Below are 25,528 nucleotides of genomic sequence, written 5' to 3'. Positions count from 1 at the left end.
GAAATGATTACTGAAAGAAAAATAACAGGAGGGAAGTTATTGATAAAATGGTCACTTCAGCCACATGGAAACTTTAGATGAGTCCGTCATTCTCCTTTTATTAGTAAAAATAAAATTCTTAGCTATACTGCTTGAGGGAGGAAATGTCTTAGAGACCTCAGGTGTACAGAAGTGTGATTTAATCTCATCGCCAATGGAACCCTACTTGAGAATATGAATATTTGGTCCAGAGAAAATCTTGCCTGTCTGAAACCTGCTTTGGACCTGGGCTGCACAGAACAGAGTGCAAGACTGTTAGCACTTCAGAAGCTATGGTTTCTGTTCCAAGTGGCCATAGAGCACCACCATTCTGTAGGGGCGGCCAGAGCCTCAAAAGGCGGGTGTTTCATGAGCGGGAAGAGCCTAGGCCTAGAGAAGGGCGGCTGGGCCAGCTCAGGGCCAGGCCTGGATCCCGGGGAGGCGCGGTCAGCCACAGCTGGTCGCGCGACCTGGGCGGAGCAGAACTAGTTGAGACCTAGAGACAAATGAGCCCATACCCTCGCCTGGCGCCAACTACGGGTGTTCCAGAGGCTTCCGCTAGACCACAATTCTCAGGGGCTTGCCCCGGCAACCTCCCTTTCAGGCTTAGCCTCACCTCCCGCGCTGCAGCCGCGTCTGGGATTCGGCCCCATAGCACGCCGGGAGTCGTAGTTTTCTCCTAGCGCCCCTATACCAGAAAGGAACGCGGCCGGACTGTGTTTCCCAGAATGCAGCGGGGTGGCGAGGAAGGCAGGGGGGAAGGGACAGTCGGTCGCAGACCGCGCTGGGTTGCCGCCGCCGCCGCCGCCGCCGCCGCCGCCATCGAGCCTGCCCCTCGGGTGAGTGTTGGGATTAGAGTGCCGGCGCGGGAGCTGGGCCGCTGGAGCGGCGCTCGGGGTCGCTTGGCTTCCCGGTTGCGAGTCCCCGGGCGGCCACTCCTCTCCCCACCCCCCGCGGCCCGAAGCCGCGCGGGGCCGGGGCCATGTGTCGCGCGCGACTCCGCCTCCCGCCGGTCCTCTGAGGCGGCGGCCGGGGAGAACGCGGAGACGCAGCCCGACGCCTGTCCCGGCTGCACCGTGTCCCGGTCTGGTGCACCGGGCGGCGCAGGGGCTGGGGCCTTTGATCTCTGATCCGGACCTCTCGGATGGGGCTCTCCGGGCCCCGCCCTGTCTGGCCTAGACCGGCTTGCCCGGGTCGCTCAGTCTCTGCCGCCCGACCCCCCGACTAACGTTCTTTCTGCTCCGTGCCGGCGAGGGACCTGGGGACGAGCGGAAGTCTCCCGGCCCGCCGCGGAGTCCGCACCGGGTAAGGGCGCCCCCCGCCGCTGCACCCTCAGCCTGTCGCCGGCCGCGCCTGTCCTCCCCCTGAAAGGGCTCGAAACACTTGCCCCCGCCCCCCGTGGAATGGGCCTGGGTTCCCCCGCGCCAAGGCCAGGATCGAGGAAGGGATTCCACGTGGAACTTTAACCCGCGGGTGGATTTTTGAAGGACCTGGGCCTGAGGCGAAGAGGAGTCTGGCTCCATAGAAGCAGCCACCGCCCTTCTCTATCAGTGATCGTGATCGGGCCCCAGGCTGTGTGTGGTTGGGCTGGGGATGGTAGTGGAAGATGGGGAGAAGGAAGCCGAGGATATCTGATGCCTTTGGGATGAGTGAGCTTCCAAAGTATTAGACTTTTTAAGGCACAGTCTCAAGCTTACATCTGCCCCCTTCCCAGAGTCTTAAGAACTATTCAGATGGAGGATGGAAAGTCCTTCATATCCATCATGATGGGGATACATTGGGATTTTTCAAGGACTAAGTGAAGTATATGGGTCAGCAGTCCATAGTGACTGAGGCTGGACTAGAAGCAACATTAGGGGCAGAGCATATTTGGGGTATGTGGGATCCTTTTGAAACTTTGGGTTAAGGAGAGCTAGAGCTGGACCCTTGGAACTTCTCTCTTGCTTGTTCACTTTTCAACAGCTGGAGCTACTTAACAAACAGGCAGGAAGCTGGATAGGCCTTGGGAAATTGCCATTAATGATGGCTCTAGGGACCTGAATGAGTTGTAGGAGAAGTACTCTTCTGACAGGCTTTATAAAGTCACTTCAGTTGAGTGTGTGTATGTAAATATAACTTACTTATTTTTTGTTACTTTAAATAAAACTTTAATCTCTTTAAAATTTATTTTACTTATTTTTTTAAGAACTTATTTATTTACTCATGAGAAAGATAGGAGGAGAGAAAGAAACAGTCATCACTCTGGTACATGTGCTGCCGGAGACCGAATTCAGGACCTCATGGTTGAGAATCCAATGCTTTATCCGCTGTCCCACCTCTCGGACCACTTATTTTATTATTTTTAAAAAGTATTTATTTATTCCCTTTTGTTGCCCATGTAGTTATTATTGTTGTTATTGATGTCGTTGTTGGATAGGACAGAAAGAAATGGAGAGAAGAGGGGAAGACAGACAGACAGACAACTGCAGACCTGCTTCACTGCTTGTGAAGCGACTCCCCTGCAGGTGGGGAGGCGGGGGCTTGAACCAGGATCCTTACGCCAGTCCTTGTGCTTTGTGCCACCTGCGCTTGACCCGCTGCGCTACCGCCCAACTCCCTAAAATTTAATTTTTTTTTTGCCTTCAGGCTTATTACTGGGACTCAGTGCTGGTACTACAAACCCACTGCTCCTGTGGCCATTTTTTTCCATTTTATTGGCTAAGACAGAGAAATTGAGAGAGGAGGGGAGATAGAGGAAAGATAGACACCTGTAGACCTGCTTCACTGCTGGTACTATGTGCGCTTAACCAGGTGTGCCACCACCCAGCCTCTTAACGTTTTTATTACTAATAGAGACAGAAAAATGGAGAGGGGAGGGAGAGGTAGAGAGACAGTGAGAGACCTGCAGCTCTACTTCACCACTTGTGATGTTATTCCATTGCAGGTGGGGACCACAGGCTTGAACCAGGGTCCTTGCACACTGTAGTGTGTGTTTTTAACCAGGTGCACCAATGCCTAGCTCGTTGTTTTTTTTTTTTTTTTTGAAGGGACCCCCTGTAGGTGGGGAGCTGGAGGCTCGAACTGGAATCTTTGCACCTGCTGCCCTACCACCCAGTCCCCAATGATTTTTGTTTATTTTATTTTTTTACCAAAGCACTGCTCGTGGTTCAGGGGATTGAACCTGGAATTTTGAAGCCTTAGACATGAGAATGCCTTTGCATAACCATTATGCTATCTAGCCCTTACTTACTATTATTTTTCACCAGACTTCTGCTCAGCTCAGTCTTGTACTGGAGATTGAACCTCAGACATGAAAGTCCCTTTCATAACTACTATTCTGTCTACCCAGCTTAAATACTTTATATGAGAGAGGAGGAGAAAAGGAAAATCAGACTATCACTCTGATACACGTGGTTAGGGGATTGAGTTCTGGACCTTATCCCTGAAGGCTCAATGTTTAATTCACTGTACCACCTCTTGACCCTCAAGTGATGATAATTTAAGTCCTCATTCTAGAGAAGACCTTAGGACTTGGGGAAGAGATAGTTTGCTAACTATTGACTCTTTTGACCTAATATAACGTCAGAAGCATAGTTCTTCAAAGCGCAGGGACCAGCGTAAGGATCCCAGTTCGAGCCCCCGGCTCCCCACCTGCAGGGGAGTCGCTTCACGGGCGGTGAAGCAGGTCTGCAGATGTCTATCTTTCTCTCCTCTCTCTCTGTCTTCCCCTCCTCTCTCCATTTCTCTCTGTCCTATCCAACAACAAAGCAACGTCAACAATGGCAATAATAACCGCAACGAGGCTGCAACAGCTAGGGCAACAAAAAGGGGGAAAAATGACCTCCAGGAGTGGTGGATTCATGGTGCAGGCACCGAGCCCAGCAATAACCCTGGAGGAAAAAAAAAAAAAAAGAAGCATAGTTCTTGCAAACAAACAAAAACCTTGGGGCCAGAGAGATAGTTAATTGGGTAAGGTTTTTTCCTTGCTATATGCAATTCAGGTTTGACCTCACCACATGATAAGTACCATGGCACTGGGAGAAGCTCTGGTACTTTGCTGTCTCCCTCTGAATGAAAAAACGGTCTGATTTGGCATGAGAGGTAGTGCAATGATTAGAACACTGGACACTCAACCATGAGGTCCTTAGTTTGATCCCCAGCATCTGGTTCTTTCTCTATTAAATGAATTCATCTTTAAAATTAGAGAAAGAAAGAGATAAGTGGTCTGGAATAGTGAAATTGCCTATGGGCAGGGGCCTAGATACTCATTCATTCATTCATTCTCCCCCTCTCCAAATCTGACTTCAGCAACAAGAAGGATGCTAGGTTGCTAGGAGTGTTGAGTTAGGCCCAGGATATAAAATTGCCATCCTGTTTCTGGTTTTGTTTTTTCCTTTATTTTATTTCATTTTTTCTTTTTTTTTTAATTAAAAAAAATTTTTTTTTTATTTAAGAAAGGATTAATTAACAAAACCATAGGGTAGGAGGGGTACAACTCCACACAATTCCCACCGCCCAATCTCCATATCCCACCCCCTCCCCCGATAGCTTTCCCATTCTCTATCCCTCTGGGAGCATGGACCCAGGGTCATTGTGGGTTGCAGAAGGTAGAAGGTCTGGCTTCTGTAATTGCTTCCCCGCTGAACATGGGCGTTGACTGGTCGGTCCATACTCCCAGTCTGCCTCTCTCTTTCCCTAGTAGGGTGGGTCTCTGGGGAAGCTGAGCTCCATGTCAAGTCATTCTTGCTGATTAAAAAGGACAGGTAAGAATCTGTCTACCCGGGAGTCGGGCAGTAGCGCAGCAGGTTAAGCGCAGGTGGTGACAAATAGCAAGGACTGGTGTAAGGATCCCGGTTCGAGCCCCCGGCTCCCCACCTGCAGGGGAGTCGCTTCACAAGCGGTGAAGCAGGTCTGAAGGTGTCTTTCTCTTCCCCTCTCTGTCTTCCCCTCTTCTCTCCATTTCTCTCTGTCCTATCCAACAATGATGACATCAATAACAACAACAACTACAACAGTAAAACAAAGACAACAAAAGTGAATAAATAAATAAATATTAAAAAAAAGAATCTGTCTACCAGGGGCCAGACAGTGGCATACCTGGCTGAGTGCACACGTTAACAGTGCATAAGGACCCAGGTTCAAGCCCCTGGTCCCCACCTGCAGGGGAAAGCTTTGCGAGTGGTGAAGTAAGGCTACAGGTGTCTTTCTTCCTCTCTATCTTACCCTTCTCTCTCCATTTCTGCAATAAATAAAATAAAGATAATTAAAAAAAAAAAGAATCTGTCTACCTCTGGGTATTAGACCCATCAAGGTTTGGGATTCTTTGAATGGGGCTGTCACCTCCAGATGTCCATGACTATAGAGTCTAGCTGCTATCTTATACATCCAGTGCCTTCTCTGACCCCCAGGAATCTGCTGGGTGTTTTCCCAGTGTCTGGAAATCTTAACATTTTGTTCTTTCTGGGCTTCCATTCTTTTCTTGGAGCAAGGGGAAATGACTTAGTGGACAGTTAAAAGATACATAAGAGGGCCATAGATAACTTCCACTGCCAGATAACTTGCTATGACCAAAACCCCTTCACAGCCCTTACCTTACTCCATATTTATTACTAGTACCAGCAGTGTGCCTACACCAAAAGCCTCCAAACTGAAGGTGTGTGTGTGTGTGTGTGTGTGTGTGTGTGTGTGTGTGTGTGTGTGTGGTGGGGGAGTTTGCTGTGTAAAAGTCCTTCAGGAGAGGGGTGTATCCAAAATGCCTAGGAACTAAGAATTTTTTGCTTCAGTAAACTGGAGGAATTATAGAATTCTCCCTTCCCCCATGGAACTTTTGTGTCTGCACAATTCCACCGTTCTCAGCAGGTGCCCACAAACACACACTTTTTAAAAAATAAATATTTTATTTATTTATTTTCCTTTTTTGTTGCCCTTTTTTATCATTGTTTTGGTTAATATTATTGTTGTTATTGATGTTGCCAGATAAGGCAGAGAGAAATGAGGGGAAGACAGAGATGGGGAGAGAAAGATAGACACACCTGCAGACCTGCTTCACTGCTTGTGAAGTGACCCCCCCCCCCTGCAGGTGGGGAGCCCGGGGCTGAAACCAACATCCGTATGCCGGTCCTTGAGTTTCGAGCCATGTGCGCCTAACCTGCTGCGCTACAGTGTGACCCCTCCTTTTTTGTTTTGTTATCTTTATTTATTGGATAGAGACAGTCAAAAATCAAGAAAGGGGGAGAGACCTGTAGCACTGCTTCACTCCTTGCAAAGCTTTCCCCTTGGAGGTGGGGACCAGGAGCTTGAATCTGGGTCCTTGTGCATTGTACCGTGTGCTCAACCAGGTGCACCACTGCCTGGCCCCCACACTTTTTTTTTGAGAGGAGAGACACCATAGTACTATTCTACTTTTCTTTTCTTTTCTTTTCTTTTCTTTCTTTCTTTCTTTCTTTCTTTCTTTTTTTAATTTAAGAAAGGATAAATTAACAAATCCATAGGGTAGGAGGGGTACAACTCCACACAATTCCCACCACCCAATCTCCATATCCCACCCCCTCCCCTCTATTCTACTTTTCATGAGTCTTTCCCCAGCTCAGGTACTCTGTGATGCCAGAGACAGGTTAGCCTCTGGGAGTTATGTATTCATAATGATGGCACCAATCTCCAGTGATAATCCTGGTGGCAATTAAAAAAAGAATTTTTAAAAAAATTTACTTGGTGGGGTCAGATGGTAGTGCAGCGGGTTAAGCGCACATAGTCAAAATGCAAGGATCCCGGTTCAAGCCCCTGGCTTCCCACCTGCAGGGGCATCACTTAGCAAGTGATGAAGCAGGTCTGCAGGTATCTCTCTTCCCCTCTCTGTCTTCCCCTCCTCCCCCAGTTTCTTTCTGACCTACCCAACAACAGCAACAATAACAACAGCGGAAAAAATATGGCTGCCAGGAGCAGTGGATTTGTAGTGCAGGCACGGAGCCCCAGTGATAACCCTGGAGGCGCAAAGCTCAAGGACTGGTTAAGGATCCTGGTTTGAGCCCTTGGCTCCCCACCTTGCAGGGGAGTTGCTTCAAAGGCGGTGAAGCAGTTCTGCAGGTGTCTTTCTCTCCCCGTCTTCCCCTCCTCTCTCCATTTCTCTCTGTCGTATACGACAACGATGACATCAGTAACAATAATAACTACAACAACAATGAAAAAAAAAAAGGGCAACAAAAGGGAAAATAAATTTAAAAAAAATTAAAGAAAAGAGAGTTTTTTTTTAAAAGAGTCAGTTTTATCATTATGCTACCTCCTTTGCTGCTTTTTTTTTTTAAAAAAATTAAAATTATCTTTATTTATTGGATAGAGACAGAAATCAAGAGGAAAGGGGGAGATAAAGAGGACGAGAGATGAAGGGGAGAAGGAAGGAGACACCTGTAGCACTGTTTAACCACTTGTGAGACTTTCTCCCTGCAGTGGGGACCGGGGGCTTGAGCCCAGGTCCTTGCACAATGACACCTGCCACACTGTTCTATTGCTTATGAAGCTTCCCCACTACAGATGGGGGGGGCTTGAACCCATGTCGTCAAGCATGGTAATATTGTGTACTGTACCAGGTGCACCACCATCCAGCCCCTACCCTCTACACATTTTTTAAAAAGACTTATTTTAATTATTTCATATGAGTTAAAGAGATTACATGAGAGAAAAAGAAGGAACGTAAAGCACCATTCAAGTACATATGGCAAGTGGGAACTTCGCTGGGAGCCTCAGGAATGCATCTCTGGTGCTCTATCAGCTGAGCTATTTCGCCTGGCTGCCATATGCGCAACCTGGGTTCAATCAACCCTGGTCACCACTGCTGTAGGGGACACTTTGGTGCTGTGGTTTCTTCCCCTCTGTCTCTGAAATAGTCATTGTATAATGTATTTTTTTTTTTAAATTTTTTATTTAAGAAAGGATTAATGAACAAAAACATAAGGTAGGAGGGGTACAACTCCACACAATTCCCACCACCCAATCCCCATAACCCACCCCCTCCCATGATAGCTTTCCCATTCTCTAGCCCTCTGGGAGCATGGACCCAGGGTCATTGAGGGTTGCAGAAGGTAGAAGGTCTGGCTTCTGTAATTGCTTCCCCGCTGAACATGGGCGTTGACTGGTTGGTCCATACTCCCAGTCTGCCTCTCTCTTTCCCTAGTAAGGTGTGTCTCTGGGGAAGCTGAGCTCCAGGACACATTGGTGGGGTCTTTGTATAATGTATTTTAAGATAAAATGAAATAGTCATATCACTTACATTACAGCATTTTGTTTAATTCTATTTTATTTTTTTAAATATTTATTTTCCCATTTGTTGCCCTTGTAGTTATTATTGTTGTTGTTATTGATGTCGATGTTGGATAGGACAGAGAGAAACGGAGAGAGGAGGGGAAGACAGGAGGAGAGAAAGACACATACCTGCAGACATGTTTCACTGCCGGTGAAGTGACTCCTTTGCAGGTGGGGAGCTGGGAGCTTGAACTGGGATTCTTATGCAGATCCTTGCGTGTTGCACCACATGCCCTTAACCCGCTGTGCTACCGCCCAACCCTCTAATTGTTCTACTTTATTATTGTTAGTCTCTTAGTATGTCTAGTTTATGAATTCAACATTTTTGTTTGTTTGTTTATTTATTTTTAAAGAATTTATTTATTCATGAGAGAGACAGGAGGCAAGAAAGAACCAGCCATCACTCTGGTACATGTGTTGCCGGGGATCGAACTCGGGACCTCATGCTTGAGAGTCCAAAGCCTTAGCCACTGTGCCACCTCCTGGACCACTAATTCAACATTTTTATACATATGAATTTAAATATAGGAAAAAGCAGTTATGGGATGGAGAGATGGCATGATGGTTATGTAAAAAAGCCTTTAAAAAATTATAGTATTTATTTATTTATTTTCCCTTTTGTTGCCCTTGTTTTTCATTGTTATAATTGTTGTTGTTACTGATGTTGTCATTGTTGTATAGGACAGAGAGAAATGGACAGAGGAGGGGAAGACGGGGAGAGAAAGATAGACACCTGCAGACCTGCTTCACCACCTGTGAAGCAACTCCCCTGCAGGTGGGGAGCCTGGGGCTCAAACCAGGATTGTTATGCTGGTTCTTGCGCTTTGCGCCACTTGCGCCACATGTGCTACATGCGCTTAACCCCTGTGCTACTGCCTGACTCTCCCCCCCTCTTTTTAAAGAATTTACTTACTTATTAATGAGAAAGGAGGAGAGAGAGAAAAAAACAGACATCACTCTGGTACATGTGCTACTGGGGATTGAACTCAGGACCTGATGCTTGAGAGTCCAATGCTTTATCCACTGTGCCACCTCCCAGACCACGTAAAAAGCCTTTCAAGCAGTGTACCACACGGATGTCTGGTTTCTTTCTCACCTGTAATTTCTCATGAATAACTAAAATCTTTATCTTTTTTTTTTTTTTTATAATTTATTTCTTTATTGGGGAATTAATGTTTTACATTCAACAGTAAATACAATAGTTTGTACATGCTTAACATTCCCCAGATTCCCATTTAACAATACAACCCCCACTATGTCATTCATCATCTTACATGGACCTGTATTCTCCCCACCCACCCACCCCAGAGTCTTTTACTTTGGTGTAATACGCCAATTCCATTTCAGGTTCTACTTGTGTTTTCTTTTCTGATCTTCTTTTTCAACTTCGGCCTAAGAGTGAGATCATCCAATAATCATCCTTCTGTTTCTGACTTATTTCACTCAACATGATTTTTTCAAGGTCCACCCAAGATCGGCTGAAAACGGTGAAGTCACCATTTTTTACAGCTGAGTAGTATTCCATTGTGTATATATACCACAACTTGCTCAGCCACTCATCTGTTGTTGGACACCTGGGTTGCTTCCAGGTTTTGGCTATTACAAATTGTGCTGCCAAGAACATATTTGTACACAAATCTTTTTGGATGGATGTGTTGGGTTCCTTGGGATATATCCCCAGGAGAGGAATTGCAGGGTCATAGGGTAGGTCCATTTCTAGCCTTCTGAGAGTTCTCCAGACTGTTCTCCACAGAGGTTGGACCAATTGACATTCCCACCAGCAGTGCAGGAGGGTTCCTTTGACCCCACACCCTCTCCAGCATTTGCTGCTGTTACCTTTTCTGATGTATGACATTCTCACAGGAGTGAAGTGATATCTCATTGTTGTCTTTATTTGCATTTCTCTGACAATCAGAGACTTGGAGCATTTTTTCATGTGTTTCTCGGCCTTTTGGATCTCTTCTATGGTGAACATTCTGTCCAAGTCCTCCCCCCATTTTTGGATGGGGTTATTTGGTTATTTGGTTATTTCCCAGACCACGTAAAAAGCCTTTCAAGCAGTGTACCACACGGATGTCTGGTTTCTTTCTCACCTGTAATTTCTCATGAATAACTAAAATCTTTATCTTAAAAAAAGCCTTTCATGCCTGAGGCACCAAAGGTTCCAGATTTAATCCCCAGTGCCACCATAAGCCAGAGCTGAGCAGCACTCAGGTTAAAAAAAGGGGGGGTATAGAGAGTTGGGTGGAGGCACAGTGGGTTAAGCGCACATGGCGTGAAGCACAAGGACTGGCGTAAGTATCCCAGTTTGAGCCCCCGTCACCACCCTCTGCAGGGGGGGGCGTCCCCCGCTTCACAGATAGAGATTCAGGTCTGCAGGTATCTTTCTCTCCCCCTCTGTCTTCCCCTCTCTCGACTTCTCTCTGTTCTATCCTATAGCAATAACAACGATAAACAACAAGGGCAACAAAAAGGAAAAAATGGCCTCCTGGAGCAGTGGATTCGTAGTGCAGGCACCGAGTCCCAGCGATAACTCTGGGGGCAAAAAAAAAAAGTTATATGTAGACTTCATGCTATTTGTAGTTTCAGTAATCCACTAGGGAGATCATGGAACATTCATAGATAGTGGGGACTGCTTTACTGATGAGGAGACAGGGTGAGAGGATCATAGCACGAAGAAGAGGGAAGCAGGCGACAGGCCAGTACTTTGAGGGTGTGACTGACTGTGCCTTTTTTCAGCCACATTTGCTCTTCAAGTGACCAGGACCTTGGGAGTGAGAAGGGTTTGGGGCCATTATCTACTTACCACACACGTCCACACACGTCAGACTGATAGTTGGGTTGGTGACTAAGAATTGTTTTCTGACAACTCTCAGACAGGTGGTGTGTGTGGAGGGGAAGTAGGTCACTTGGCCACTTAAATTCAGTAAGGTTTGCCCAGTACTCACTCCTCTAAAGAAGGACTGGCCTCTCAGCCCAGGCTCCTATGCACCTTGAACTTAACCAACAAGTTGTCAGGAAGGGGTGAACCAGATACTGGGGAGCAGGGTGCCTCTCCTTGGTCAAGGAGATGAGCCATAAAAAAAAAGTGTGGTGACCTCATGCAGGGACATGAAAATAATATAGGATGATGAAATGAGTAACTGGGCGGCAATTTTAGCCTGAATAAATGACATTTGAATTGACTGACACATATGTGCAAAGGAAGGGAGGGAACAAGATTTAATGGGGAGTGACCCAGGGTTTCAAAGCCCTTGGGTGAGAATCGTCTCAGTGTAGCTGCAGAGGTAGGGAGGGAGTGGGTGAGGAAAGATTGAAGTAAGATAGTGATATGTTACTTAGTAATTGGAACATTTGGTAAATGTTTCAATGTTTTATTTTTTATTAATATATATATACAGATATAATAGAGGGGGCAGATGGTGGTACATCTGGTTGAGCACACACATACTACAGTGTTCAAGCATCCAAGTTCAAGTCCCCAGTTCCCACCTGCAAGGTGGTGAAACCATGCTGCAGGTGTCTCTTTGTCTCTCTTCCTTTTTTTTAAATTTTTTTTTATTTTTTAAATATTTATTTTATTCCCTTTTGTTGCCCTTGTTGTTTTATTGTTGTAGTTATTATTGTTGTTGTCGTTGTTGGATAGGACAGAGAAATGGAGAGAGGAGGGGAAGACAGAGAGGAGGAGAGAAAGATAGACACCTGCAGACCTGCTTCACCGCCTGTGAAGCGACTCCCCGGCAGGTGGGGAGCCGGGGTTCGAACTGGGATCCTTATGCCGGTCCTTGTGCTTTGCGCCACCTGCGCTTAACCTGCTGCACTACAGCCCGACTCCCTCCTTTCTTTTTTTAAAATTAATTAATTTATTTTCCCTTTTGTTGCCTTTGTTGTTTTATTGTTGTCATTGTTGTTATTGATGTCACCATTGTTGGACAGGACAGAGAGAAATGGAGAGAGGAAGGGAAGACAGAGGGGGGGAGAGAAAGAGACACCTGCAGACCTGCTTTCACTGCCTGTGAAGCGAGTCACCTGCAGGTGGGAGCTGGGGGCTTGAACCGGGATCCTTATGTTGGTCCTTGTACTTTGTGCCACATGCGCTTAACCTGCTGCGCTACTGCCCGACTCCTGTCTCTCTTCCTTTCTATTTCCCCCTTCCCTTTATATTTCTCTGTGTCCAGTATATTATTATTTTTTTTATTGCCACCAGTTATTGCTAGGACTTGGTGCCTACACAGTGAAACCACCACTCCTTGTCATTTTTTCCTTTTTTTTTAATTTGATAGGACAGAGAAATTGAGAGCAGAAGTGGCGATAGGAAGAGAAAGAGAGACACCTGCAGTACTGCTTCACTGCTTGTGAAGCTTCCCCTCTGCAGGTAGGGATTGGGGGGCTTGGACCAAGTCCTTGTAACATGTGCCTTCAACTTCGTGCACTACTGCCTGAGGCCTGAAATGTTTTCTGTTTATAAGCAGTAGTGGGCCTCTCACTGAAGGCCTCATGTATTTAATACTTTTTTTTTTTTCCCCACTGAGTGCTGTTTAACTCTGGTTTCTGGTGTGGGAAGGATTGAACCTGGGATCTCAAAGCCTCAGGCTTGAGTCTGTTAGCATAATAAATATGCTGACTACCCCTACTGGACTTCATGCATTTGAGATGGGGCAGTTCTCCCATCTCATCCTTCCTCCCAGTGTAAGACATGTTTGTGTTCTAGGCCTGAGTAGCATAACCACAGCTGCTTGCTATTGTTTTCTTCCTGTCTGAAGAAGCCTTCCTTCCTAGTATCTATGCTTGAGGACTGTTTGTTGCCTGAAGTGTTTGAATAATGGCAACAGTTGGGGCTGGGGGCTGATTTCAAGGACCCCATCATGAGTTTGTCACATCTGCTTGCATTCCCTGCAGGCCTCAGCAGTGGATCCTCATAGGTAAACATTTTCTGTATATTACTCTTCTCCATAGTTGCCCTGCTCCTGTCCTTGCCCCAGGTTCAGCTTGGTCAGGATTTAGGTCAGCTTTGCTTAGATGATAAAAGAAGGATGTGCCTTTGAAAGTTTGGTAGAATCATGCCTCATGAAAAACCCCTGTTTGGATTCATGAGTTTGATGTAGAAATCTAGAGGCTAATCTTGCTCTTTTTGAGGAACATGTCCAGGAATAGCTTTTTCACTGGTATCATCTGATTTGTTGTTTGTTGTCTTATTTGTTTTTTCCTAAAGCAGAGCACTGCTCAGCTTTGGTTTATGGTGGTGGAGTGGAGGGGTTGAACCTGGGATCTCAGAGCCTTAAGCATGAAAGTCTTACATAACCATTCTGCTATCTCCCTTGCCCTAGGTTTGTTTGTTTGTTCTGCCTCCAGGGTTATTGCTGGGGCTCAGTGCCTGCACCATGAATCCACTGCTCCTGGAGGCCACCCCCCCTTTTGTTGCCCTTGTTGTTGTAGCCTTGTTGTGGTTATTATTATTGTTGTTGATGTCGTTGGTTGTTGAATAGGACAGAGAGAAATGGAGGGAGGAGGGGAAGACAGAGGGGGAGAGAAAGATAGACACCTGCAGACCTGCTTCACCACCTGTGAAGCGACTCCCCTGCAGGTGGGGAACCGGGGGCTTGAACTGGGGTCCTTAAGTTGTTCCTTGTGCTTTGTGCCATGTGCTCTTAACCCGCACGCTACCACCTGCCCCCCTGCCCTAGGTTTATAATCTTGAGCAGTTTAACTAAATTCTGAACCTCATTTTGGCTATCTCTGACTTGAGTGTTTGGTAAAAGGCGAAAGATTTATGTGATTTGAAGAGAAACCTGAGTATGACTTGCATGTTTGGAAGGCATGCATGCAAAGCCCTTAGTGCATTTCTGTACCTAAAACGAGTTAGTGAAAGTGATTAGATATTATCAACCAGAAACTGCAACACTAAAGTTGTGTCCCTGGAAATACTGGTCGTCAATTTAAGAATACAAATAAAAGCTTTTCTGCTGTATAAGCAAATAGGCTTTAACCTCAGGGAATATGGACAATTTGAAATTATTGACAATCCAAGTTTGTGTATAAGTCTGGCCATGGACTGACCCCTTGGAAATGAGACTGAGACAGAGCAGCTAAGACTTGGCGCTTTATCTTTTCCACTTCCACTTGTTGATTTGTTTCTAGGCAGAGCGTCTACTGGGACACACCTTGTGTTTCTGTGTAGTGGGCAGGTCATGATCTAGTCTTTCTCCTTTGCTAGTTTTAGACTTCCATGGACATTTCTTAGTCATTGCAACACTGAGCTTCTATTTTTAGTACCACTACCTCCTAGGAGACCTAAAATATAGCTGCTAAACTTCCTGGCCCCTCATTGGCTGGAGTGTTGGTCACAGACTGGGTGATTTGGCTGGATTGGGGAGAAGCCACTATCCCCCTACACTTCCCTCCCTCTGGCTTCTCTGACCTTGAATGAGTTTACAGTGACTAGAACAGATGAACATTGGCCGTATTAAGAGATGACATATTTCTTCCTCACAGTTTCCCTTTTCCCTGCCTATATCTACCTGTGGTCCTCTAAATCCATGTCTCTAGTTCTCAAGTGAATGGGGTCACCTTAAAAACAAAAAAGGGACCCAGAAAGAGTCAGGCCAGGTGCCATCTGGCTTCAAAGATGTAGACTCTCTCCTTAGTTAAGGAGGAGTCACTTGGCTATTTTCGTTGCAAGTGGGACCTTGAGGAACTACCCCCAATAGATAAATAAATAAATATATAGCTTTCCTTACCTGCCAGTAAAACTTTGGAGCAATGTTGAGGGACTGAATATTGAGACTCAGCAGGACAAGAAGGAGGCCTGAGGGTTGTAATAGCAAATGTTTTATATACAGACATAAGTGCTTCCTAATCTTGTGAGAAGGATAATTACTGATTTTTTTAGTTATTGAGAAAATCAAGTGAAAAGATGTATAAAGAATGCTTAGCTGCTTCTTACAAGCCCATCTTCTCACTGGGCATTAAAGAGTTTGCTCTATCCTTAGCATCTAATCCTGTGTCCTCTACCACTCCCACACCCCTCCATGTCATTAACCAAGCCCCTCAATGAAAGAGTTGAGTCTTAGTCAACTCTGGGCTCCCTGCACTAGTTGGTATCTGCTACCAATTCCCTGAGGCCTCTCCACATTTCCCTGGAAGAACAGACTTCAGTAAAGGACACCCTACTTTACTTGAGGAGGGAGGCAGGGACAAAGTGACTCAGTAAGGAAACATCAGCAGGCTACTCCCTGCTTTCACGGTACTGGTACCAATCAATGGTCTCACTTATCTTGCAGGTCTCAACGAGGCTGGGTGACACTCCAGAATGGGAGACAAGCCAATTTGGGAGCAGATTGGATCCAGCTTCATTCAACATTACTACCAGTTATTTGATAATGACAGGACCCAACTAGGCGCAATTTATGTAAGTCTCCAGCTCTGGGGCTGGAATGGGACCACAGGAATCAGCTGAGATATTAGGCCAGTGTGTCTAATTCACGAGTTCTGGCAGCCCTTGCTGTATTTGATTGCACCTTTCTAGCTGAGCTTCAGTGAGTCTGAGGGGCAGAGAGACTCACTGAACTACCTGGTCAACACATTCTCTTCTAGTATCTTCCACAGTAATGGGGATCTTGTACCCTGGGCAGGGCATTCTGAGCTAACCATTCCAGTCTTGGGAATGTCAGGTAACAGCATACAGATGCAAGGGCTTATGGTGCCCTCTGGAGGCAGTTGCTATGAACATCATAGTATAGAGCTTCCTTTTGAAGGCCAAGTGCCCCTGAATATTCATAGCAAACATATGAAGTAAAGGAGATTGGTGCAAAGAGGCTATGTCATTTGAGAAATCCTTCTATGTAGGAATTATTATTATTATTTTTTTCCTCCAGGGTTATTGCTGGGCTCGGTGCATGGTGCCTGCACCATGAATCCACCGCTCCTGGAGGCCATTTTTTCCCCCTTTTTGTTGCCCTAGTTGTTGCAGCCTCGTTGTGGTTATTATTGCCATTGTTGACGTTGCTTTGTTGTTGGATAGGACAGAGAGAAATGGAGAGAGGAGGGGAAGACAGAGAGGGGGAGAGAAAGACAGACACCTGCAGACCTGCTTCACCGCCCGTGAAGCGACTCCCCTGCAGGTGGGGAGCCAGGGGCTCGTGTAGGAATTATTTTATTTTTCTAGCTGAGGGTCGGGGTAATGAATACAAGGTCTTGAGCATGCGGTATCATTGAGCAAACTCCCTGGCTAAGTTTTTATTTTGTATTTTGGAGGATGTGGGAGGATATCAAAGCACATTTTTTTTACCATGCTGTCCATGGTGCTCTCTATGTGGTGCCAAGGATCAAACCCAGAGCCTCATGCATGGTAAGGCATCATGCTCCTTTCCTACTGTGTCATCTCCTGAGCACTAGCATTTGCTGTTTTAATGGTGTTCATATACACCAAGAGCAACCTGACATTATTATTATTACTATTATTATTATTGTCAGAGACAGAAATGGAGAGGGATAGGGAAGATGTAAAGAGGGAGTGAGAGATACCTACAACACAGATTCACCACTTGTGAAGCTTTCCTCCTGCAGGTGGGGATTGGGGCCTTGAACTTTGATCCTTGCACATTGTGACATATTCATAGCAAACATGAAATAAAGGGGATGGACCCAGGGAAGCTGTTTTCTTTGAAAAATTCTATGTAGGGATTATTATTTTTTAAAAATTTTTATTTATAAAATGGGAAATATTGATAAGACCATAGGGTAAGAGGAGTACAATTCCTACCACCAGAACTCCATGTCCAATCCCCTCCCCTGATAGCTTTTCTATTCTTTATCCCTCTGGGAGTAGGGACCCAGGGTCATTATGGGGTGTAAAAGGTGGGAGGTCTGGCTTCTGTAATTGCTTCCCTGCTGAACATAGGTGTTGGCAGGTCGATCTTTATTCACTATTTTTGTTTTTCTTTTTTTTAAAAAATTTTTATTATCTCTTTATTTATTAGAGACAGTTAGAAATGGAGAAGAGGGGGAGTCGGGCGTAGAGCAGCGGGTTAAGCGCATGTGGCACAAAGTGCAAGACTGGCATAAGGATCCCGGTTCGAGCCCCCCGGCTCCCCACCTGCAGGGGAGTCGCTTCACAGGCGGTGAAGTAGGTCTGCAGGTGTCTGTCTTTCTCTTCCCCTCTCTGTCTTCCCCTCCTCTCTCCATTTCTCTCTGTCCTATCCAATAACAATGATAAACAACAAGGGCAACAAAAGGGAAAAAAATAAATTAAAAAAATTGAAATAAAAAAAAGAAATGGAGGAGGAGATAGAAAGAATGACAGAAAGACAGCTACAGCCCTGCTTCACCACTTGCAAAGCTTTCCCCTTTTGACCTAGATCCTTGAGCACTGTAGCATGTATGTTCAACCAGGTGCGCCATCACCCAACCACTCTTTTTTTTTTTTTTTTTTTTCCTCCAGGACTATTGCTAGGGCTCAGTGCCTGCACCACGAATCCACTGCTCCTGGAGGCTATTTTTTCCCTTTTGTTGCCCTGGTTGTTTTATCGTTGTTGTGGTTATTAGTATTTTTGTTATTGCTGTCATTGTTGTTGGATGGGACAGTGAGAAATGGAGAGGAGAAGGAGAAAGACAGATACCTGCAGACCCGCTTCACCTCTCGTGAAACAACCCCCTTGCAGGTGGGGATCCTTATGCTGGTCTTTGTGGTTTTTTTGCCATGTGTACCCAGCCCTCTGCACTATGGCCCAACACCCCCATTTTTGTTTTTCCTTTTTTTTTTTTTTAAAGTATTTATTCATGAGAAAGGAAGAGAAAGAACCTGACATCATTTCTGGTATGTGTGCTACCAGGGATTGAACTCTGGACTTCATGCTTGAGAGTCAGTGTTTTATCCACTGTGCCACCTCCTGGACCACCCCATTTTTGTTTTTCCAGCTGAGTGTTAGGGTAATGAATACAAGGTGCACTCAACCAGGTGCACCACTGCTCAGCTCCCTTTCCCAAGACTTTATCAAAGAAATGTGATTAATCAGCCTATGCCTAGTAGAGTCTAACTGGACAGGACTGATAGGAGTCCTCCAGCAAAGACTAAACTGAACTGTAGGCAAATCACTCAGTCAGCCTTCATCCCTCCCAGACCCCATGGGTTCACTCCTCTCTCCCCCAATGGCTTCAGCCTGGGCTCTAGAATGGTTGTGAGCATATGATGTCCCTAGCTTTTTTTTTTTTTTTTTTTGCCTCCAGGGTTATTGCTGGGGCTCAGTGCCTGCACCATGAATCCACTGCTCCTGGAGGCCTTTCCCCCCCCTTTTGTTGCCCTTGTTGTACCCTGGTTGTGGTTATTATTGCTGTTGTTGATATAGTTCGTTGTTGGATAGGACAGAGAGAAATTGAGAGAGATGGGGAAGATAGACACTGCAGACTTGCTTCACCGCCTATGAAGTGACTCCTCTGCAGGTGGGGAGCTGGGGACTTGAACCAGGATCCTTAAGCTGGTCCTTGCACTTTGCGCCACGTGTGCTTAACCCACTGTGCTACCGCCCGACCCCTAGCTTTTTTCTTCTAATGGCTTCTCTGATGGGTATAGTATGGACTGACAAAGCAATAAGGTGGCTTTTGGCTGGATCTTGACTACAGATGGAGGGGGGAGTGTGATTCAGATAGAAGCCATATGACTTGGTTAAAACCTGGGAGATGTACTTTTTATTTTTTTTTTTTAGATAGACTGAGAACCTGGGGTGATGGGATAGGGATATATTAAAGAAGTTATTAATCATGTAAAGTTTTTTAATTGTTGTTGTAGTTATTGTTGTTGTTATTGATGTCATCATTGTTGGATAGGACAGAGAGAAATGGAGAGAGGAGGGGAGACAGGGGGACAGGAAGAGAGACACCTGCAGACCTGTTTCACCGCCTGTGAAGTGACTCCCCTGCAGGTGGGGAGCCGGGGGCTTGAACCAGGATCCTTAACACCAGTCCTTGCACTTTGCGCCACATGCCCTTAACCTGCTGCACTACCGTCCGACTTCCCAATCCTGTAAAGTTTGGAAGCTTCAGAAACTATCCTTAGTTCCCTTTTTAGACAGGGAAACTGAAATATGGGCTCATTTCCCCAAGCAAGACCCCTTTTAGGTTCTTAGAGATAGATATTCCTTATGCTCCAAGGAGCTGATACCAGTTTTCCTGGTTTCCAGATTGACGCATCATGCCTTACATGGGAAGGACAGCAATTCCAGGGAAAAGCTGCCATTGTGGAAAAGTTGTCGGTAAGTCAGAGCCAGAGGTGGTCTGTAAGCATCTTCCCAGCCCTACTGGCCATGCCCCATTTCTACTTTCTCTTTCAGAGCCTTCCGTTCCAGAAAATCCAACACAGCATCACTGCGCAGGATCATCAACCCACGCCAGATAGCTGCATCATCAGCATGGTTGTCGGCCAGCTGAAGGTAACAGTGATGTTAGAGAGGGGAAGTCCACCTCTTCCATGTGATATGACTTGTTTATCAAGGGACTCCCAGGCTAAGTGACTCTAGAGCTGTGTAGTTCAGTACAGTAGCCACTAGACACATGTGGTGATGTATTTATTTAATTTTTTTTGCTTCCAGGGTTATTGCTGGGCCTCAGTGCCTGCACCATGAATCCACTGCTCCTGGAGGCCAACCCCCCCCCCTTTTGTTGCCCTTGTTGTAGCCTTGTGGTTATTATTGTTAGTGTTGATGTCATCCGTTGTTGTTGTATAGGACAGAGAGATGGAGAGAGGAAGGGAAGACAAGGAGAGAAAGATAGACACCTGCAGACCTGCTTCACCGCCTGTGAAGTGACTCCCCTGCAGGTGGAGAGCCGGGGGCTCGAACCGGGATCCTCACACTGGTCCTTGCGCTTTGCACCACGTGCGCTTAACCCACTGCGCTACCACCTGACTCCCTGTTTTTTTGTTTTATAGTAGAACCAAAGCACTGTTATGGCATATATGGTGCCACAGCAATAGCCATATTTTAAGAGTTCATTGTCCTTTGTGGGTTGCTTATTGGTGCTTTGTGCCATCTGCGCTTAACCCTCTGTGCTACCGCCCAACTCCCGTGGGTTGCTTATTAGAAAGTGCAGGTGAAACATTTCTAGTATTACAGAAAGCTGTGTTGGAGATCACTGATCTATGGGATCAGCTCTATTAAAATAGAAGATACCAGAGAGATCACATAGTGTTTATGCAAAAAATTTTCATGACTGAGGCTTTGAGCTCCCATGTTCAATCACTGGTACTACAGAGAGCTAAGCAGTGCTCTGATTTAAAATAATATATATATAATTTATATAATGTATATTACTAATATATATTATTGTAATATATATACATACTTTAGAAGGGGCTGGGTGGTGGTGCACCTGGTTGAGCTGCACATACTGACTGCAGTGCACAAGGACCCAGGTTCAAGCCCCTGGTCCCCACATGCAGGGAAAAAGCTTTACAAGCAGTGAAGTAGTGCTGTAGGTGTCTCCCTCTTTATCTCCCCATCCCTCTCAATTTCTCTGCCCTATCAAATTAAAAATAGTAATAATAGGGGGCTGGGCTACTGCATACCGGGTTAAGTACACATAGTGCAAAGCTCAAGGTCTAGCACAAGGATCCTGGTCGAGCCCCCGGCGACCCACATGTGGGGGGGAGACACTTCATAAGCGGTGAAGCAGATCTGCAGGTTTCTATCTTTCTCTCCCCCTCTGTCTTCCCCTCCTCTCTCCATTTCTCTGTCCTATCCAGTAACAACAATGGAAAAAAGATCGCCACCAGGATCAGTGGATTCGGACTACAGGCACCGAGCCCCAGCCATAACCCTGGAGGCAAAAAATATATATAATAACAATCATGGTAATAAATATTAAAAAATCTTTTAAAAAAGAGATTAAAGGGAAGATTATAGATAGCATAATGGTTATGCAAAGAGACTCTCAAGCCTGAGGCTTCAAAGTCCCAGGTTCAATCCCCTGCACCACTGTAAGCCAGAGCTGAGCAGTGCTCTGGTTAAAAAAAAAAAAGAGAGAGAGAGGGAAAAGTATAGGAGCAAGATAAAACTGTAGTGCCAAACCACCTGGCCATGTTACTGCCTAAAGTGTAGGTGGATCTTCTGTAGGCATCTGGCCCTGCTGACCCTGCAAAGGCTAGCTGGGTGCTGAATAGCAGAACCCTACTTGAATCTGTGCTGCCACTCCCTAGGCTGACTATTGACTACTTCATTTGCTTATCAATGAACCAGGTAATCCTCTTCATTTTCCCTACTCTTATCATGGCCTATCACCTGGGACCAGGTGGTGGCACACCTGGTTGAGCACACATCTCACAATGTGCAAGGACTTGTGTTCGAGCCCTTGCTTCCCACCTGTAGGGGCAAAGCTTTGTGAATGATAAAGCAAGGCTGTGGGTGTCTGTCTCTCTATCTCCCTCTTCCCTCAATTTCTGATGGTCTCTGTCCAATAAATAAAGATAATAAAAATTTAAAAGAAAAACAACCTATCGAGCTTTCCTGTAGCACCACAGCCCCCTAAGAATTCTCCTTTTCGTGTTCCAGTATATTGAATGAAACCAGGTTCTGGGGTTCCAAAGCTCTTCTCCTCAAAGCAGGAAAGATAGGCTGTCCCTTGACTTGGGCCCCATACATTATTATTATTATTTTGCTTCCAGGGTTATTGCTGGGGCTCAGTGCCTGCACTATGAATCCACTGCTCCTGGAGGCCATTTTTCCCTTTTTTTTTTTTTCTTTTTTGCCCATGTAGTTGTTATTGTTATTATTGTCATAGCTGTTGTTGTTGGATAGGACAGAGAAAAATGAGGGGGGGTGAAAGATAGATACTTGCAGACCTGCTTCACCTCTTTCGAAGCTACCCCCTGCAGTCAGGGAGTTGGGGGCTCGAACCAGGATTCTTAGGCTGGCCCTTGCACTTTGCACCATGTGCGCTTATTCCACTGTGCTACCGCCCAGCTCCCCTCTGTTCTGTTACTGATAGATTGTTCTGCAGTTTAAGGAGGCCCTTATTATTTTTTTTCAATTAATTTATTTCTTTATTGGGGAATTAATGTTTTACATTCAACAGTAAATACAATAGTTTGTACATGCTTAACATTCCCCAGTTTCCCATTTAACAATACAACCCTCACTATCATTTATCATCCTTCATGGACCTGTATTCTCCCCACCCACCCACCCCAGAGTCTTTTACTTGGGTGCAATATGCCAATTCCATATCAGGTTCTACTTGTGTTTTCTTTTCTGATCTTGTTTTTCAACTTCTGCCTGAGAGTGAGATCATCCCATATTCATCCTTCTGTTTCTGACTTATTTCATTCAACATGATTTTTTCAAGGTCCATCCAAGATCGGCTGAAAACGGTGAAGTCATCATTTTTTACAGCTGAGTAGTATTCCATTGTGTATATAGACCACAACTTGCTCAGCCACTCATCTGTTGTTGGACACCTGGGTTGCTTCCAGGTTTTGGCTATTACAAATTGTGCTGCCAAGAACATATGTGTACACAGATCTTTTTGGATGGATGTGTTGAGTTCCTTAGGATATATCCCCAGGAGAGGAATTGCAGGGTCATAGGGTAGGTCCATGTTTAGCCTTCTGAGAGTTCTCCAGACTGTTCTCCACAGAGGTTGGACCAATTGACATTCCCACCAGCAGTGCAGGAGGGTTCCTTTGAACCCCACACCCTCTCCAGCATTTGCTGCTGTTACCTTTTCTGATGTGTGACATTCTCACAGGAGAGAAGTGATATTCACTGTTGTCTTTATTTGCATTTCTCTGACAATCAGAGACTTGGAGCATTTTTTCATGTGTTTCTTGGCCTTTTGGATCTCTTCTATGGTGAATATTCTGTCTAAGTCCTCCCCCCATTTTTGGATAGGGTTATTTGTTGTCTTGTTGTTGAGTCTGGCAATCTCTTTATATATGTTATTAAACTCTTATCTGATGTATGACATGTAAAGATCTTCTCCCATTCTGTGAAGGGTCTCTTGGTTTGGGTAGTGGTTTCTTTTGCTGTGAAGAAGCTTTTTAATTTGATGTAGTCCCATAGGTTTATACTTGCCTTAGTCTTCTTTGTAATTGGATTTGTTTCATTGAAAATGTCTTTAAAATTTATGCAGAAAAGAGTTCTGCCAATATTTTCCTCTAAGTATCTGATAGTTTGTGGTCTAACATCCAAGTCCTTGATCCACATGGAATTTACTTTTGTATTTGTTGAAATACAGTGATTCAGTTTCATTCTTCTGCATGTTTCAAGCCATTGTTTCCAACACCATTTTTGAAGAGACTCTGCTTTCCCCATTTAATAGTCTGGGCCCCTTTGTCAAAGATTAGATGTCCGTAGGTGTGGGGCCAAGGAGGCCCTTATTCTGAAATCACCACTTTGTTGTGTTCTGTTGCTGAACTACCTTCCTATTCCTTGACCTGTTTACTGAATCATTCTCTCTCTCTTCACAGGCTGATGAAGATCCCATCATGGGGTTCCACCAGATGTTCCTATTAAAGAACATCAACGATGCTTGGGTTTGCACCAATGATATGTTCAGGCTTGCCCTGCACAACTTCGGCTGACTTATCAGGCAGGCACTCATGCTGTTTCCTCCTCCCTCCAGTTCCTGATAATATTCACACTCCTCCAGATGCTCCAAATATCATACACAAATAAGCAGAGCCATGGTGGGAGTGGGCGCAGTGCGCTGCTGCCACTGAGGTGTTGTGCATGATGTTTGGATGCTAGACTAGTTGCATCTGACAGGAGAAGTTTGTGTTGTACCAGCGCATGCCTTGGAAAGACTTAAGTAATGCAAAAGGTTTTTTTTTTTTTTTTTAATCTACTGACAAGTTGCTCTAGTAACCCAAAGAAGTGAAGGAGAAAGCAGCTGCCTCACCGCCCAGATATTGATTTGTTCAGATGTTTCAATGCCTCATGATACAATAAAACCACAAAAATTTTCTTAACAGTTTAAATTGTTTTAATTAGTTAATAGTTGGCTGGGCATCAGTTAACTACCCTGCCCCACTGGCTCTCTTGCCTTACCCTCTCATCTCTACCCCAATTCAGCAAATACCTATGGAAAGGAGAAAACTGCTGAAGCTGTGCTCCCAGCTAATTTCTCTCAGAAACCCTGTAGGGCATAATGTTCCCTTCCTTAGCCCACCTGTTGTTGGGAAAGTAAGCTGCAGACAGGGAGAGCTCAGGTCTGGCCTGAAGTTTCCCTTGCACTGATACCTCTGCAGTCAGTTCTGATAGTTACTGTGATGCTGTACAGGGTAGGGTCAGGGCTCAAGGAGTAATAGAGATGACCCACAAAGGATAAAGAGGCCATGGCGGGGTTCTGGCTCTCTGGACTGAGGATTCACCAAGACCAGAATGAGCAGTTTTGAGGAAGAGGGATCTGCTCTATCCCCAGAAGGGTCAGGAACATGCCCAGGGTGACCTCATGAACCCCAAGTTAAGAAGAGAACTGCTCAGATACTATTTTACCTAGTATTGCCCAAAGGCAAGTGCCAACAGAGCTAGTCCCAGTTGGGTCAGTCTAGATTTAGAGCTGTAAAAGAAGCAGTCTGAGTCAGTTTGATGGATCATCCTCTAGGAATTCTCACCCATCAGACTTATACAGGGTGCATGGAATCCTTTTCTGCCTATTTCGAACCACACACACACCCCTTAACACTGTTGCCAAATCCCAGGAAGTCCTAGCTGTTGGGGCAGATTCTGCTCCATTTTGGGGACAACGGCCTTGTTTGGTGTGAATCTAGCTCTTCAGCCCTGAGACCTGGGGTATTAACCTGGTGGCAATGTAGCAGCCACAGGCTAAATAACCAAAACTTAAGCCTTGGGCTGATACTGTTAGGGGTTTTAGGATTTTTTGAAGGCACCACAGCTAAGCCTGATTTGTAAGCAGTAGCCTCTCCCCTGTACTATTGAGTTGGGAGCCCGTGAATGTCCTTGGACTCCCATAAGTTGCCTAGCTACACTGGACACAGGCCTGGATGATATGCTGGTTGAGATGACAACATACTCAGGAGATGTTAGTGAGACTGATTTCTAGACTGCTGTATATTGTGGGGAAGGGGTAGATGCCTGCTGCCCTTAAGCCACCTGTATAATACCTGCAATACAGCTTCTTCCATGTACCTGTGCCTGAAATATCTGCAATAAAGAGGTGTTTGTAAACCATTGTTTCTTTCTTCCTGCCTGAGTGTGCCAGTTCCAGCAAGGGAATGATGGGGGATGTT

The 25,528-nt window shown here is 45.5% G+C and overlaps 1 protein-coding gene across 3 annotated transcripts; it reads left to right on the top strand.

Annotated features, from left to right (window-relative positions):
* Positions 1–708: 708 nt before the first annotated feature.
* On the top strand, positions 709–25,466 carry NUTF2 (nuclear transport factor 2). 3 transcript variants are annotated; one of them, XM_060185299.1, is made up of 6 exons: positions 838–857; positions 12,576–12,667; positions 15,573–15,700; positions 19,467–19,538; positions 19,617–19,715; positions 23,747–25,466. In XM_060185299.1, exons 3-6 carry the CDS (start codon positions 15,602–15,604, stop codon positions 23,858–23,860), a joined length of 384 nt encoding a protein of 127 aa, XP_060041282.1. In that variant the 5' UTR covers positions 838–857; positions 12,576–12,667; positions 15,573–15,601; the 3' UTR covers positions 23,861–25,466. The 3 variants fall into 3 exon arrangements, with proteins under 3 accessions (XP_007517783.1, XP_060041282.1, XP_016041314.1); XM_007517721.3 differs by lacking the exon at positions 12,576–12,667 and having other exon boundaries at positions 709–857; XM_016185828.2 differs by lacking the exons at positions 838–857; positions 12,576–12,667 and adding an exon at positions 881–1,323.
* Positions 25,467–25,528: the final 62 nt, after the last annotated feature.

The sequence above is a fragment of the Erinaceus europaeus genome, chromosome 2, assembly GCF_950295315.1.
Source record: "Erinaceus europaeus chromosome 2, mEriEur2.1, whole genome shotgun sequence".
NCBI classification, from domain to species: Eukaryota; Metazoa; Chordata; class Mammalia; order Eulipotyphla; family Erinaceidae; genus Erinaceus; species Erinaceus europaeus.
This window is presented reverse-complemented; position numbering and strand designations above follow the sequence as displayed.

Bases quoted from the DNA above. Each gene is read 5' to 3' on its own strand.
- NUTF2 (XM_007517721.3), top strand. From the start codon at position 15,602: ATGGGAGACAAGCCAATTTGGGAGCAGATTGGATCCAGCTTCATTCAA. The intron at 19,539-19,616 runs GTAAGTCAGAGC...TTTCTCTTTCAG, and splicing joins CCATTGTGGAAAAGTTGTCG to AGCCTTCCGTTCCAGAAAAT. The intron at 19,716-23,746 runs GTAACAGTGATG...CTCTCTTCACAG, and splicing joins TGGTTGTCGGCCAGCTGAAG to GCTGATGAAGATCCCATCAT.